Source organism: Poeciliopsis prolifica, unplaced genomic scaffold (assembly GCF_027474105.1).
Source record: "Poeciliopsis prolifica strain line A6 unplaced genomic scaffold, Auburn_PproV2 SCAFFOLD017, whole genome shotgun sequence".
In the NCBI taxonomy this organism is placed as follows: Eukaryota; Metazoa; Chordata; class Actinopteri; order Cyprinodontiformes; family Poeciliidae; genus Poeciliopsis; species Poeciliopsis prolifica.
Genome location: NW_026562392.1, coordinates 4,205,520 through 4,222,763, shown reverse-complemented (window position 1 = coordinate 4,222,763; position 17,244 = coordinate 4,205,520). Strand labels below are relative to the sequence as shown.

Below are 17,244 nucleotides of genomic sequence, written 5' to 3'. Positions count from 1 at the left end.
ATCATTTTTAAGGCCGATAGCTCGTTTGCCCACCCAGCGAGCCGCGCTCTCTTCCACCAAAATTAGCAATAATCATAAGGGTCAAGAAAGTTCTCCCAGTTCCCCCCACTAACAGCAAGTGTTAGCCATATGTTGAGCGGAGCCTGGCGCTGAACGGGAAACTAATAAGGAGGTTGCATTATTGTGTTCCAAGTCCAGCCTTTTTTCTCGTTTTGTTTTGGGTGGGGGGGAGGTTTTCTCAGCAAAACGAGAACTTTTTATTTTCTTACTGTTACAGCACTTAGGATCAACACAGCCAGATGTATTATGGTGACGACATGGCAAGCGTTCAGATTTCACACTTATCAATCTTTCTCACAGTAGTGTCAAACCAGAAAGAAAAAGACAGAAAGGAAAAAGAAGCCTGTCCGTTGACGATTTGAAGCAGATCTTGATCAGCGGATCTTATCATCTGACTGGGAGAAAGTGGGAACATTTCCTCTTTGTCACAGCTTGATGAACGCAGGTGTTACGTAACAACCGGGCCGGATTCAGATCTGTTCACGTTTGACGACATCCATGCAACATGAAGTCTGGCCCAGACGTCTCTCTGGGGGTTGTATTTTCTCCTGCGCTCCTGTTTTTTTTTTTTTTTTTTACAGTAAAAACCAAGAACCCGGGGCTGATTCACAGTGGATCGGTCTGGGCAAACGTCTGTCTAACACACAAATTTCCTTTGGGATCTTTCATAACGATACCGGTGCACAGAGAAGTGGCCATATGTGTTTAAGCCATTACATACGGCTTAAATCTATACAAAAAATATTTTTAAAAAGTGTCTGCAACTGTCTCGAGACCGGGGCAGTTGCAGGACAATGATCCAGTGACCAGCTCTGGAGCGGCCTCAATCAGAACAAGCCAAACTTACTGTGACTTCCAGTTTTAAAGTCTGCAGAGACCAAAATCCCAACAGCATACATTTGAACGCTTTTGTTTGTAAGGGTGACAAAGAAGTGAACAAGTTCAAGGGCTGAGAATATTGGGTTCATTTAAAGGTCTACACATGTGTGTACTTCTGCTGGAAATATGCCAGGATTTAAATGACCCACATCTCCTCATACAGGGTTCTTTATACATACACCTCTCTGCTGTGGTCTGTGCTTTGACTCCCTCAGGTGGCGGCTGGTGGTACTTCCTGCTGCACTCCAAGAAAGGAAAATCTGATGCCCGTTTTATGGAAGCGCTTTGTGGTCGCCTTACTATTTAAAATTGCAATTCTCATGGAGTCCATAGCTGGGTGTCATTGTATTTAAATGGCAAGAGATTTTAAAACGACTGAAGACAAGCGATTTAATCTGATGTAATCTCATCACTGTAAACCTATTAGGTATTCGTGCAAATTAATATTGTCACTAGTTGCTCTCCGTATTGTGTCATGACTTGTGACGACACAAACCCGTCCAAAGAGACCCGCCCATAGTTTTCACTTGCCAACAGGCTCTTCAGCATATAATTAGAATTTCCAGAATATTAAATGTGGCATTTTTGTCCCGTTCATGCGATGCATAATTATTTATTCATGAGTCGGTTTTTTTTGTTTTGTTTTTTTGTATGAGCTGGGGAAAAAAGTGCATTATTGAAAAAGTAGCTAAAACTTTAGGCTTGCAAAATTGGCAAACTTCTTCAAATTGGACCAATATATATATCAAAACAGACCTTTTTCCTTATGGAAAATAAATATGGAAATGGAAGAATTCTCATGTTGCAGGCCTGTGTCTCTGTGGACGAGCCTTGCTGATTAAGAGGTGCTCTAATGTAAGTTAGCTAAAAGTTTAGACTAACTTAAACTGAATGTCTCATCTTCCTATTTGACCCAAAAAATAAAATAAAACCAAATCCAAAACTATTAAAATATTTTCAGATTTAATACAAGATTTTTTCTTCTAATGACGTGTGAATATGGAAATGGAAAAATTCTCATGTTTGTGTGGACTGGCCTGGTCTTCGTACGCAGTGCCGCTCCGCTCTGATCCTGCTCTGCGGCGCCGTCTGGGCTTTCTCCCTTTGCCGTGAATTCCTCCAGACCGGAGTGAGAGAGCGAAGCCGTTTGGCCTGTGTTGGCCACGCTTCCAGATATTAAATCAACATTCAATATTGATTACAGCGCGGGCAATTTCTGGTTAGCAGTTGGGTAAAATGTGGAACCTCAACACACGGCCCACGCCAGCAGGAAGCAAGCGTTTCTCCACCGCCGTTGGTCCAGACCCCTCTGTCTGAAGCAGAGAGCAGGACGGGGGGCCGGTTTTTACCGGGCCACTGTGGACGGAACCAGCTGAGATATTGTTCCCTGTTAAAGCATAAAGGTCGACATGTTGACACTTGTACTCTGGTAGCCCTTTCACTCTGCTCTGTTATCAGCTGCTGCGACTGTTAGAGCAGCTCTGTCACTTATAGCCATAAAATGCCCTATTAAAATGTCATACCTGGGAAGTATGAGCTAGAGCTGGAGGTCATGTTACACACTCGCCAATATAGCATTAATAATTACAAAAAGAACGCAACGTAGCAGAAAGGCCCTAAAACATCCCACCTGTGTTCACAGACCAAAGAGCTAGGTTATTAATAGTTGCTATGATACTGACATTGTCTCTTCTTACTTTCTTTGTCAGAGCCTCCAGTGATTTAAGGCCCCATATAAACCCTACTGGGTCGGCCTTTTGGCCTCTTGTCTTGCCGTTATTGCTGCGGCGCTCGGGCCGCGGTGTCTGGCCGCTCCAGCAAAGAAAGGAGCCCCAACCGAGGTTTTCCCACGACGACGCTCAGACCTGCTTGGCAGGGCGGTGCGTGAGGAACCACCCCACCGCCCACCTCCCCTGCAAGGTTCTACTACCCTCCGCTCCCTTCCCAGAGGCCTCTTCAGCCGACATCGTCCGCCTCCCCGCCCCCAGCCCCGTCGTTCGCCTTTCCCTCTCGCTGCCTTTTCTCCTTCGTCCTCCTCCGCCTTCTTTAAGTTCCTTAATGTCACAATCTGGCCCCCGTAAATTAGTACGGGAGGGAGACAGCGAGGGAGAAAAATGAGTCCTGTAAGATGAAACTGGTTTTCAGCGAGTATCAGCACACGACTCGGGGGAGACAAGAGAGAAGAAGCAGGCTGTAAATCCATTGGAGTCCACTGATAGCGCCTGTTTGCGCAGTCACCGCCGCTTCCTTTGATCAAATGGCTCGGGGAGCGGGGGGTCGTGTGGCGCTGCCGAAGGTCAGCTATATATTACACTCCTAAAAGTGATTACTGAAATTCTTAAGTGAAACCATTCTGCTGCCAGGGTGTGCTCTAATCCCCTGCAGCGTTGTCTGGGCCGGGGCTGGGGCCTCTCCGAGGATCTGTGCACCCGGCGCTGATCCGTCCCCCCACCACCGCCACCCCGCTTTTTCCTCAACTTGTGTTTTTTATCATCAGGGCAAGCCTGAAAAGAGCCCCCACATGGAAACATGGCCTATCCAGTTGCAATATCAACTGCTGGGGCTCAGGGTGGAGGCAGACGGAGCAGAAGGTAGTGTGTCAGGAAACAGAAATGTGCACACACTTCAAAGGCAGGAGCAGCAAATTAAGGGTTAGCCATTGGACACGACAGTAAGTGGCCTTTACATCAGGAGCAGGGTAAACAATGTCTGGATTGTATTTCGGTTTTTTTTTTTCTTTCTTTTTTCCCCTCTGCGTCGTAGCGCAGAGACCCCCCGGCTCTCCCTCTGCACTCTGACTGTGCTGTAGGTAGAGCTGGAGGTTTCTTTCATTCTTTCTAATCAGGAAACAACTTTCATCAATTTGAGCCGAGCTGCATTGGGTTTTGAATGTGTGCGTATGTGTGCGCGCGCGTGTTGTGTGTGCAGGAGCCATTCTTGCATGAACGGTACGCTGCCTGAGCCCCGCCCCCTTTTCTGCCTCTTTGGCTTGACAATTACAATAAAGCTTTCAAAAGTCTCAGCACAGATTTGTCAAGTTCAGCTCAGTACTTTCAGATTTTGAACAGGAAATAATCTCTTGTGCTCTCAAAATATGTGAAATTGCCCTTTTAATTAATTAGGAATCTTTAAATCCAATACAAACTTCACTTTTTGTGGCAACGTAGGGTTAAATGTTTCAATGTGCACAAGGTGTCTGCAGGTGTAACAAATTTAAGACTTTCTAAAGACAATTAACAATGAAATTTAAGCCCTGCATCACAACAAAAGTGTACAAAAGAAAATCACAGATTTCATAAAATATTATTATCAAGCTTTTTAGTTTTTTAGTACAGAATGAATGCAGCATCATCCAGTGGCGAAGACGAGTAATTTTACAGCCAATAGGCTGTAAAATTACACTTCACACAAGATCAACGCAAAGAAGCTAGCTAAGCTAGCGACTGCTGCTAAATAGCCGTAGCAGCAACCATGGTGCGCAGGTATTATGTTTCTGGATGACTCAAACGCTGACAGAAACATCCAATGGGAAAAAAAGCGACCCATATCGGACGAAAGAGTCGTTCCACAACAAAATTTAAGTCCTGCAATTAACGTCTTCAAGGCCAACTGACATTTTCAAATGAATTCAAGACATTTCAAGGCGCACGGACACATTGGTATGTCGTGCAACAAAACACCTTTTGGGCAGCAACAGACATATTTTGGAATTTTTCTCAAAAGTTAGTGCTGCCCTCTGTTGGGACGGCGCCCTGGTGGGTGAGCCGCACAGCCCCTATCAAAACGGGCAGCTTGTTCGTGTTCGGGGATGTGTGTGTGTGTGCCACTTGTGTGTGTAAATGAATGGAAAATCTGACACATATTTTCAGAATAAACATTTATGAGCATGTCTTAAAGCCTCTGTAAAAATGCCATTATTTATGACCAGTAGCTAATCCCAACCGCAACATCACACCGTATCAAATAAGCTACAGCAACGTATTAAACAGAAGTGCTGCTTTTAAGTGTCATGCAAACAAATGTGTGTGTGTGTGTGTGTGTGTGTGTGTGTGTGTGTGTGTGTGTGTGTGTGTGGGTGTGTGTGCGTGTGCGTGCGTGTGTGTGTGTGAGGGCACTGCTTTTTCTTTTTGCTGCAGCAGCACAGCAGCTGAGTCAGTCTGTCTGATCTGAATGATTATGTGAAGTCATGCTCTATGAAACTTTATACACATTTGCTGATCATTACCTAAGATTGCTTTGTGTTAAGTTTGGCAGACTTGCTCTTGGGTCATGGATCAAAAAAAAAAAAAAAAAAAAAAAACACGGGATGATGGTTTCTCCTTATTTATTATTTGCACTGGGCTACCAAGTGGGGGAAAAAAACGAGGGTGGGAGGGTTTGGTGCGAGAGGTGGCATACCGGCTCGTCTGGCTCGTCGATGCCAGGAATTACAGCGAGAAGGCTGCTTGCTCCTCTACCTCGTTAGGGTGTAGAGAACTGTTCCCGGGAGACACAACAGAACGGAACTGCGTTAAAAACCTTTCGCACTGCAGGATGCTCGCAGCTCAATCTTTCTGTTTCCAGAATTAATTTTTTTTCCTTTTCTTTTTCCACTCCTTTGCATCAAAATGACAACTTAAAAATGTCTAATGGCTGCTGGCATGGAGGTTTCAAAGGGGTTGTAGCTCTGAGGTAAAACTCTCATAAACCCAAGTGAGAGTTTAAGAGAACTTTATTGAGCTTGGTATTCACCGGCGTTCAGGGGAAAGAAACCAGGCAGCGACAGGCAGCGACAGGCAGGACGCGAACGAGCGTCCTGCAAGTGGCCATATTGAAATTATACAGGACCTACTTTGCATTGCTGTGGAAACCTGGTTTTGAGTTACCTTATTGATTCAGAGGTTATCAAAGAAGACTTGTAAATTCTCCTGCAAGTCGTTTTGTTTTTTTTCCCCCTAACAATCCAAAGTACAAATTAGCTAATGATGCCATCAATCAGAAGTTTTGCAGACAAAAAAAAAATCTACCTAAAATTAAAATAACTATCAAATCTCATTAGGATCGATGTTTGCTTAAGTTTTTGTTAAACAAAAAAAATTAAAAATGGTAGCCAAAAGTTAGCACTGTTGTACGACGGCACATTAGGGTCATCGTAGAAAGAGTTTCCAAAGTTGACATTTTTTCTAAAACTTTTCATAGATCTCAACATTTTTTAGTTTTTTTTTCTCACAAACATTGACTTTTGAAACCCAGAACGTTCCCACTTTCTTCTTCTAAAAAAAAAATAATAATAAAATAAAATCTCTGAGCTTAATCTCAAAATTTCTGGGATTTTTTTCTGGCAAATTTTCAACTTCAGAAATGTTCGTTTTCTCTAGAATTCTTTTTTTTTTAGCTGAATCTCAAACTTCAGATTTTCCATTTTCAATCTGGACTCCGTCTGCATGCAGATGGCCCTGGGTACCTTTAGGTTCCTTTGTGAAATAATTATTAATTTCTGCCAGTTGTTTTGACTGAATACTCAATTATACTAAAAATAGCCCATTTTCATTGATATAAAACATGCACAAAAAATAACGTTTTACATTACCTGCTGTTTAGTTTTCTGGTCTTTCTCCTCCACTGAAAACTACCTTTAAATTCCTTTTTTTTTTCTTTTTTTTTGTATTGATCATAAATTTTGCTGTCCAAAAAAGATTGTGAGAAGTGAAAGTTCATTTATGGCTACAATGAGGTCATTTTTCATCCCGTTTTTTTAAATCCAGTCCTGTTGGTTCCGAGTCGGATTGGTCCATATTTCATCCAGAAGTTGCTTATGAAATTATTTCCAGCCTCCATCTTCCTCTATGTCCAGTTGGGAACGTGGTTTTCGCTTGTTTGTTTTTCTTTTTTGTGTCAAAAACTGTTGATTCAGTGTTTCACTCCTGCAAGTCCAACCCTGCAAGCAGGTGCACTGTTATTCTATTTGGGGCAGTGAGAGAATAACCTCATCATTTCCCAAAATTCCCTCACAATATGAGCGCGTTCCTACCATCTGTGTCCAACTGTTTCTCCGCATTTGTACAGTACGGGAGGTGTTTATGATCTTTGGATGCCAGCGGTCTCGCTAGAGACACGACCGTAGAGCTGCTCGAGGACTCGGCGCGCAAGGACCGCACATTTTGGCTCTTTCGCCTATTGACACAGCTGCTATCTCGCTGCAGTTTCGAGGGCGGGGGAACCAACTTCCCTACATGCAGACAAGCACGCGTGGAAACATCTGTAGCTTGGCCTCTCTTTTTCTTCCCCCTTTAAATGTCATCAAGTGCTTTGCAGACACAGGTTTACTTTTTTGTTTTTGTTCTTTAAGCAAGTCTTGCAAAAGCTATGAAACTTTTCCAAACGATAGATTTCAATACAATGACAGGACACGTTTCCCCTGATGGTTCTGAAAGATTTTCGCCAGTCTTCACCCTTCTGCCAAAGTCCAGATGTATGGAGAATCCGGTAGACTGTCGTCACGTTGGTGGAAATGAGTTTGGCTTCTTCAGCATCGCTTACGCCCTCTCGGCAACTTCCATGACCACTTTCGTTCTCGCCTTTTCATCGATTCAGCAGAAACACGATATTCCCGTTGTTCTATACTTTCCCCCATCATTGGTAACTTGTGCACCCTTCTCACAACTGACAGACCTTTGCAACCCGTATGGAAACTACGGCTTTGGCCACAGGATGCGGAAAAGCAACTGTCAATGAAAACCTGCGGAGGAAGCGGGCCTTCAATTCAAGTCATTCTGTTTTTTTTTAAGACTGATGACAGATGTGAACTCAAGAAATGTAAATACCGAAACTGATTCACAAGGTGCTTCGACAAAGTTTATAGTTTAGTTTTTACATTTATGTATGTTTTTCATTATATGTACAGAGCTCCCTTTAACCTCACAACAGTTTTTGCGGCGTCTTGCGGTGATGCATGTCATTTCACGCGACATCTTGAATGCCGAACGTCTTTCTGTTACGATTTGAGGTTTTGTGAAGTTTTACTGTGGATGTTAATATCTTCCTAGTGAGATTTAGAAACACATTTTCACCATTTTAAATTCATCCTCATCACAGTATATCGTAGACTGTGATTAAGCATATATGACACTGCTGCAAGCTACTGCGGACCATAAATGGTTTATTTTAACTGAATGCCAAATAGACCAGTGATTGTATGACCATTTATTGAGTGAGGACGCAATGTCTTTGCCAGGTAATGAACCCAAAACCTTACATTTGAACTCTATGGTTTTACACCATAAAACCGTAGAGTTCTGGTGTATCTTTTGTTTTTAACAGTTTAAGGTAGTCAGGTTCATAATATATATACTGTTGTTTTTACAGCAACCTGATGTAAGAAATGTTTACCGTGCATCTGTGATTTTTAAGGTAATTTTCTGAAAACGGTTTACGGCTCTGTACCGTTAAAGTGACGGTTGCCGAAACATTGTATCGTAATGTCTTGTGCACTGCGGCCATATTTACCACAGTAACATTCTAGCAACTACCTCTGCGGGTATTTTACCTTAAATTATACCTTTTTTTTTCTTACATTGTATGGCTGAGTTTAGACATTGAATAGGTTTGGGGGGTAAAGGAGAGAACTTGCTTAGGTTTAAGAAAAGTCAACTAATCGCCTTAAAATATATCGCAAATCAAAACTCACTTTCTTGAGACTCTGAAATGGAACGGACAGAAAACAACCTTTCTGCTAAAACACAAATTTACGCGAGTACTCTGTGACATTTTGTTCCTAAACGTCAGCTCCTGCTTCACTGAAACCTTTTCTTGCTTCCTGCAAGACGTGCCACTACATCTTACCTCGAATATTTTCCTTTTGTTTGTTTTACCTTTTTTTTTTTTTAACTCGCCTGGCTTTTTTTATGACGTGGAGAGTAATCTGGTTATTGTACAGCTCCACAGCTGAGCCGAGCGGGTCCCGGATGATTGAGAAAAGCTGAGAACACAGAGTGAGAACGTAAATACAAATCTCTATAATAATATATTGCGTCACCCGTAACTCTATCCGGTGTTGGTATGCGGCGAAGTTCAGAGTGCAGAGCCCGCTTTATAAGGGGCGCCCGGGGGAGATCGGCTGATAACATGGGAATTGATGTAGGCCATTAAAGGAACGTGTGTGCAGGGGATGGAGGGGAATGTTGCACTTGGCCTCCGCTACAAAACTGTACATCAGCATGTTGTCACCTAGGCTGATGTCACAGCGGGTCCTTTGGCTATGAAAACACTCCCTGAGCTTTTTGTGGGTGACCGACGCACAGCCTCTCCTCGCTAATGTGAAAAATTATGCCAAGAGGTACACTTTTTTTCTTCTTCTTCTTGGGTTCGCGATGAAATGAAATTAACTTACAATTAGGTCATGCCTGTGCAACTACGGCGCCCTACAAAAAACTATTGATGCCTCTTGAAAGTTTTCGCTCTTTTGTAGGTTACAGCCGCAGACTTCAATGTACTTTGATGGGGATTTACGTGGCGGACCCAAACTAAGACGCTTTTAAAGGGGTAGTATTGGATAATTTCTGACTGATCACTTTCTTTCGTGGTTCATAAAGAAGAGCCGAACCTTCGGTAACAAAATCATCTTTATGGATGACAATGAATGCTGCAAGGAATACCACTGTGTCATTGGGTGCTATGGGCATAAAAAGGAAGAAACTCATGGTGTGTCAGCATCCTCCTCTGACCTCTGACCCTATTGAGAACCGTTGGAGTTTCCTCAAGCAGAAGATCTGAGGGTGGGATATAGTTCATATCAAACTGCAGCTCTGGGAAGGTTTTCTGACATCCTAAAAAGAAATTCAAGCAGAAACTTTCCACCAACTCACAAATTCAATGGATGCAAGAATTGTGCAGGTGATATAAAGAAGGTCCGATGTTAACATGTAACTGTTAAGATGTTTTTGATTGAAGTAGCTTTTGATTTTAGTACATATAACCACCTAATGCTGCACATTCAGAGAATGACCATTTGCAGTTCTTTATAATCCATAAAATGTTTAGAAAATCTGCTGTGCAGAATCATTTGGAACATGGTGTAATACTGCCTCTAATTGTGAAATGAACCTTTGGAGTTTCCTCAAGACAGCCCTTCACTGATTACTGCTGCAGGCCTTAGGAGGTATGTCAAAGTTTTATGGCTTCCTTTCAAAGCAAAAGAGTGAGTCTTTTATATTTCAGACTTAACATAATCTACAGAACATTTTCAACTAAAATCTGACTACTTTGTTTCTTTCACTGATGTATTTCATGTTTATTGCCGAGCAGGTAAAGCCGACTAAATAAATCACAATGCAAATTGGTTTTCGCTTTTCATTTCAAGCCCTATATTATTTATTGCCTAGCCAATATGTTAGTCAATTTTGGCCCGCATGGCAGACAGTTCTACCCGAAGAGCAGAGACAATTCCAGAATCCAAGTTGCTTGAGGTTCTGTTTGGAGTTCAAGCAAAACTCGTACAGAGAATCAGATGATTCATACTGCTGTGGTTTCTCATCTCCAAAGTCACTACGGCTGTCAGCCAGAGCGTTGTGAAAGCTTGATGCTTTCCCTTGCTGACAACTGTTATGGAAATGTCGATTTTATTTTCCAGCAGGACTTTGGCACCTGCTCACTCTGTCAAAAGTACTAAAACCTGATTTGATAAGCAGAGTGTCACTGTCTTTGATTAACCAGCAAATTGGCCTGCCCTAATTTATCTAGCATAATGTTGAAAGGAAGCAAGACACCAAAACCAATAATACAGACAAAATAAAAGCTACCGCTAAAGAAATCTGGGCTTCCTAAACTTTGGAATATCAGACTGAACCTCAAAGGTTTGTGTGAATAAACTGTAGAGTACCAGGAAATTATTTTCAGTAGGACGACGTTTCTGTATCAAACGTCCTTATTCGTCTGGTTGTAATCTGTTGGTCTGATTAACCAGTGAAGATCGCAAAAAATTATTTTGACTGTTAATCTTACAATTAGTCTAATGTATTTTAAATCTACCCAATGAAAAATATATTTTTACACAGTGACACAATTTGTTGCAGGTCTGCATTGGGAGCATTAGAGGGCGCTAAATCCCTGATTTGGAAGTCACAGAGGTAAAGTTGGGGTCAGTTTGATGTTATTTGGTCTTCAGCTTAAATGTTGATATCCTATCATTTCTTAGGAGCGATGTCTTTAGTCAGCTCCAAAGAAATGAGCTGATTTAAAAGTGTGCAGATGCATTTTTTGAGTGGTGTGATAATTTTAGCGTTTTTCCCATCAGTCATATGAAAAAACAACGATCTTTAGCTATGTACATCTGAAAACATTTATATTTTAGTTCCATTCCCTAAATGTACAAAACTGCAGCAGAGACCCTAATTAAATGTAGCAGATGGATGATGCTACATTTGGATGATGAACTGATCAATTTATTCTCTGAAATTAATTTCTGTATTGTGCTTTTCTTATACATACATATGGGGGAATGCATATTTAATAAATTGACCCTTTTATTCAAGCAAACGACATCTGATTGGTATAAAACATGAATCAGTGGATCAATGGATCAACACAAACATTTATCAGAGTACATGTCGGAGATGATAAGAATGCATAAGCAATTCGAAAAAATATTTCAGAATTCCATTAAATCCTTAAAAAAAGAAAAACAAAAGAACAACACAAAAGCTAACATCTTTATGAGGATAATCTTGGCAAATGTCGATTACGAGGCGTGCTGTGTCAAAAAGGCTCGAATTCTCTGTAGGAGCTCCTTCTTAACGCTGTCTGGCACCAGGGCTGCAATAAAGACACACCGATGAGTCGCTTTCCTGCAACATTTACTCTTTTTCATATGATCGCAAACTCTTTTATGAAGCCCTACAACATTAGTGTACATACACATACTTCTGTTTTCTTTCTGATATGCTTTTGTTCTGAACGGTGTGCATGCATTGGGATTAAAGGTGGGTAATGCACTGGATCGGAGTTCCTTCTTTTTTATACACATATATATTCTTTTTTTAATAAATATATATATTTAGCAATTGCCTTGTTTTTTAAAAACATCTTATTTATGATAATAAATTATGTAATCACTGTTTTCTGAGACTGTAGTGTTGAATTGTTGTGAGTTACCTCTTCCTTTAGGGGTGACCTCTACAACAAGGTCCTCCACCGTTACGTGCTCCAGACCTTTTTGTTTGATGACGTCTGCATGAGGAATATAACACGGTTAGACTGACCTATCAGAAGAGATTAAACTTAAGGATCAAGTTTAAAGCTAACTTTAGTGACAGATCAAAAACAAGCAAACAAATAAAAAAAAAATAAATAAATGTTAACCTCGCAAGGAGGTCACAAAGATATCAACTACTACTGTATAGTGTAAATGTGCAGGTGGGTTTAATGAGAGTATTAAGACTGTCAAGTGTTCAATAACTAATGTATTGTCTTATATCAATTGTCTTAATATAAAGTGGTACTAAAACCCGTGAAAGCCTCTTGGTTGATTTGATTTTATTGGTCCCTGCAGAGGGCGCTGTGGCTTATGTCCACAACTTGCTCTCAAAGCACCAGACACAGGCCGGTGTGAGGTACAGACAGATGTTCTAACATTATTCAGAAACCGTTACTGCAGGCTTTCACCCTCAAACCAAACTCTAACCTGTTGGTTGGAAATGATCTTCAAATGTTAACTCTCCATTTTGTTAAATAGTCTTGAACTGAACAGAATGCGTGACCGCCTGTATTTCAGGAGGGTTTCATTTGGCAGTGGTGCTCTGAGAGCAAAATAGCATTTACAGAAGTAATGGCGCCCCCTGGAGTCAAGATCAGAATTCAGTGCAACATCTGCTGAGTCTGTTCAACTGAGAGGGTTGGAGATGCAGAGTTCTCCGACCCTCTCCTCAACCTACTCCCCTTCATCCTCATCATCTCTGACCTTGTTTTACTCTCTTTTTACTGTCTGCCATTAAGCTGCACGACCTTTATTTCTATCTCTGCCCTCTTCACTGTCTGCCATATTCTACATAAACCCAAATAGTCAACATTTTTCCTATCTTTGCTTTAACGTCACTTACAGACGCTATTTTTACCTGACAAAATGATTGTGGTAAGCTTTAAGTAAGGTGGGCTTGTTTGTGAATTGTTCTCATTTATGCCAACAGGTCTACAAAAAAAACACATTTAGGCTTTACACAACTCCGTTTAAAGTGAATGCTGCATGTACAAGCTTTAGCTCAACTTTAGGACTTTGGGCCAACGGTTTCCTTTTCTCTTTCTTGTCTGATTATTGGAAATACTCCACATTTTGGAATAGTTCAAGTTCCAGAAAAGTATGAAGATGTAGTGTTAGCTGTTTAAAAAAAATATCCAAGCCTGCATGAGCCCTTGTGCTCGCAGGAGGGAAACTCTGATTTTAATTTTTAAGTTTTCCAGTGACATTTGACGGATTTATTGTGTCAAAAAGACTTTCTGTTGACACGATTTCTGTTATCGTGTCAACAGAACCTATGAACTCTGATGATGGCAACGCTGGGATTTCCAGAACATGAAAATCAAATATGTTTGCACTCTTAAAAACAAGTCATATTGCACAATAAATAAATAAATAAATTTTGAAAAGCAACACAAGAACTGTAAAATCCAACAGTTTCTGGAATCCAACTTTGTTAGCTTTTAGGATTTTAGTGTGGACACATTTTTCTATATTATTCATAAAATAAAAAAAATACAATAAATCAAAAAAATAGAAGAAGGAAAAAAAAACACCTTTTCTGAATACCTTAAAGTTTTCTAACTGGCTATCAGTCACAGTTTGGCTTAATATTATATTTGGTTTACTTTGGTTTTATTGTATGCATTCAGCAACGTTTATTTAAAGGCAAAGGGAACCAGCTGATGTGTTCATTAGTCATACAATCGTTTTTAAACAAGACCAAATAAACTGTACCTGCTGAACTGAAACAAGTCTGCAAAGACTTCATCAGACATAATGAATACTTATTAAAAAAAATAATAAATCGCCCAACAAAGCCCATATATCTACAACCTTGCGGAAACACGAGTTGGTTCATGTGTTAATGGACCAAATAAAAAATTGACTCAAGGTGAGTTTGAGTATTGTGTCATCTAGATTCTGTTGACCTTTTTGCATCTCTAAACATCCCCCCCCAAAAAAATTAATAATAATAGTAATGGAGAAACATGAAAGTACCTCTTCTTAGTAAACCTAAGCTTGCTTCCCTCATGTACAAGCTGCCATATTGTTTCTGGAAAAGTGTTCTTACCTTTGCATTGAGCCTTCATTTGGTCCTTCCATCCACACTCTGTGAGCTTAGCTCTCAGCAGCTCCTTCAATCTGTCACCCAGATCAACAGAGAGGAGAACAGGTGAGTCTTATGCAGACGAAAGAGCCTTCAAGTTGACATTTAAACACAAACATATTCAATAACAGCCCTGCCTTCTGGGATCTATACGGTATTAAATCCTCACCCACCTATCTCTTTCTCCTGTCTCCGTTAGCTTCTGGTTTATTGATGCCTTCAGTCTGGCTTCTTTATTCATTGTGTTTGTTCTGAGAGGAGAAACAAAGGTAAACACACGTCAGTCAACTCTTAAAAGACTGCGGAAAGAAAGCGACAAGAAAAAAAAAATACACACCAGCAGCCGAAGCAAGGGTGACATCACTACCAAGGAAACACACCGGGTTAAACTTAACCGAGCTTTACTCACTGTGAGATTCCACTTCTCGCGAGAGTCGGGAGTCAGTCTGCATCCAAAAGTGAAAATACGACAACCTTTAACGGCGCTAAAAAATAAAATAAAAAAAGAGAGAGAAAGAAAGAAGAAGCGACGTGGCCCTAAAAATCCCAACCACCGAGACTCGCTACGCAAAGAGGCTAACTCACTACTTAACAACTTAGCACCGAAACACTTAAGCTTTCACAAAGGATCCCCTCGGACGGTGGAACGCGGCCACAGTGGCTAAGACTCCGCAAACTTCCGGTGCGAAGCGGAAACACGTCATGTGTGCCTTGGGACTGGATTTAACCCTTTAATGCATGACCCTGATGATCAGTTTATCAGTTGGTCAAATTTCTGATAGTGAACGGGAATGTTGTGAAGATGCCATCTTCTAAAAATCATCAATTATTGATGAAACTCAATCCGGTTTTATGAAAAATAGTCATATTACTAATAATATAAGGTTGGTTCTGGATATTTTAGATTATCCTGATCTTGTTTGTGATAATGGTTTTATTTTATTTCTAGAATTATATAAAGCATTTGTCACAGTCGAACATGAGTTTATCTTTCAGAGTCTAAATAAATTTGGGTTTGAAAAATTCTTTACTTGTATTGTTAAAACCTTATACCAAAACACCAACAGCTCCATCAAATTAAAAAATGGCTCCTCTCCTAGATTCAACCTCTGCAGAGGAATCAGACAGGGCTGTCCCGTCTCCCCATATTTGTTTCTTTTAGTGGCTCATCTTCTGGCCGATCATATTTAAACTGGTCCTTTAAAAGGGATCACTGTTGCTGATAAAGTGGTTACTCTAACACAACTGGCAGATGACACAACTTTATTTTTAAAAGATCAGAGCCAAATCTCTTTAGCTATTAAGGAGACTGCTACTTTCTCCAAAGCTTCGGGTCTTTCTCTTAACCTTAAAAAATGTGAGATAATGGCCATTAAGGACTGTTCCATCGCCTCAATTGAAGCTATACCAGTTAAGAATGAGATTCTTTATTTAGGTATAAACATCACGAAGGATCAAATAGAAAGAAGCTCTCTAAACTTCAACCCGCTAATTCAAAAGACTAAAAAAAGACTCAATCAGTGGTTAGTTAGAGATCTTTCTTTGCGCGGCCGTATTCTGCTTAAAAGGCTGAAGGCTTCTCCAGGCTAATTTATGCTGCACAATCGTTGGACATTGACAATAAAAGTGAGAAGGAAATTGACAAACTGCTATTCAACTTTATATGAAAAAATAAGACTCACTATATTAAAAAATCGACTCTATTGAATTCATATGAAAATGGAGGAATTAACTGTTTATCTTTCTCTATCTTGAATAATACTTTTAAAATAAATTGGATCCGTATTTTTTTAAATTCTCCAACGTCTTTCTGGAATATTATATCTTTCCATATTTTCTCTAAATTCGGTGGTCTAAATTTCTTTTTAATTTGTAATTTTAATATAACGAAGCTACCAATTAAACTCTCTAACCCTTTTATTATGGTTATTCATCTATAAGCATAACTTTTCTCCTCACTAGTATTTTATTTGGAATAATAAGGACATCTTATATGAGAAGAAAACTATGTTTTTTTTTATACCTGGTTTAATTGTAACATTGTTCTGATTGAACAATTATTTAACATGGTCTGTTGTTGAGTTATGAGGAATTTCTTTGTAAATTCAATTTTCCTGTCTCTCCTGGGGAATATGCCAAAGTTCTTGGTGCCGTTTCTTCAAAGATTTGTATGTTATTCAGGCAGAAGCCGAGAGTCGATTTTCAGTCTCCTGTTCTATCTCCTATACATCCTCCTGTTGGCAAAATATGTCTGAATCCTTTTCCTCGTAACAACAAAAGGTCGACCAGATCCCTGTTTCTGGAGGTCGTGACCTCTGTTCCTGTGGTTGTACATTATTGGAATCGCGTTTGTATCACTTTGCCTTGGAAATTTATTTGGCTGCTCCCAAATCACTTTCTTCTCACTAACAAGGTAAAAGAAGTTTCTTTTAAACTCATTCACCGAATCTACCCTGTTAAAGTTTATCCAAAGAAATTCAATTCTAACATTGATGTGAATTGTTCCTTCTGTGACGTTTGCCCAGAAACGCTCACCCATTTGTTCTGGTTGTGTCCTCCTTCTATTTTGGCAACATTTTTGTAACTTTATTGATTCCAAAATATCAGCAGGATTTCAGTTATATTGGAAAAATGTCTTTGGATTTCAACAAAATGGAGGAATGAATGTGAAAAGTTTCCTTATCAACTTAATAATTATTAAGGCTAAATTTCACCTACATAAATGCACATTTTTGAAGAAAAAACCAAACTTTTCTGTTTTTTTGATTGAACTTAAACATTATTTATTAACAATTCAACCCTCAACCAACCAAAGAGCAGAATCAACAATATGGGCTTGCAATCAACTTGGACTTTTGGATTATCTTTTATGTAAATGTACTGTAATGTCATTCTCTTATCTTTATACTTTATCTGATGCTCCCCCTGGTCAAGTATTATTATTGTTCTATTGTGTTATGTTCACAATACAATTGTATTGTTTTTCATT

The 17,244-nt window shown here is 40.0% G+C and overlaps 1 protein-coding gene across 2 annotated transcripts; it reads right to left on the bottom strand.

Moving 5' to 3' along the window:
- Positions 1–11,420: 11,420 nt before the first annotated feature.
- On the bottom strand, positions 11,421–14,926 carry eny2 (ENY2 transcription and export complex 2 subunit). Of its 2 annotated transcripts, none has more exons than XM_055042083.1 (5): positions 14,593–14,926; positions 14,429–14,506; positions 14,220–14,290; positions 12,067–12,141; positions 11,421–11,727 (listed from the first exon to the last, which is right to left on the bottom strand). In XM_055042083.1, the coding sequence occupies exons 2-5, from the start codon at positions 14,494–14,496 to the stop codon at positions 11,654–11,656; spliced, it is 288 nt and encodes a 95-aa protein (XP_054898058.1). In that variant the 5' UTR covers positions 14,497–14,506; positions 14,593–14,926; the 3' UTR covers positions 11,421–11,653. The 2 variants fall into 2 exon arrangements, with proteins under 2 accessions (XP_054898058.1, XP_054898057.1); XM_055042082.1 differs by having other exon boundaries at positions 14,665–14,926.
- Between the last annotated feature and the right edge of the window lie 2,318 nt (positions 14,927–17,244).

Bases quoted from the DNA above. Each gene is read 5' to 3' on its own strand.
- eny2 (XM_055042083.1), bottom strand. From the start codon at position 14,496: ATGAATAAAGAAGCCAGACTGAAGGCATCAATAAACCAGAAGCTAACG. The intron at 12,142-14,219 runs GTAAGAACACTT...TTCCTCATGCAG, and splicing joins AATGAAGGCTCAATGCAAAG to ACGTCATCAAACAAAAAGGT. The intron at 11,728-12,066 runs GTAACTCACAAC...TCTTTATTGCAG, and splicing joins GGTCACCCCTAAAGGAAGAG to CCCTGGTGCCAGACAGCGTT.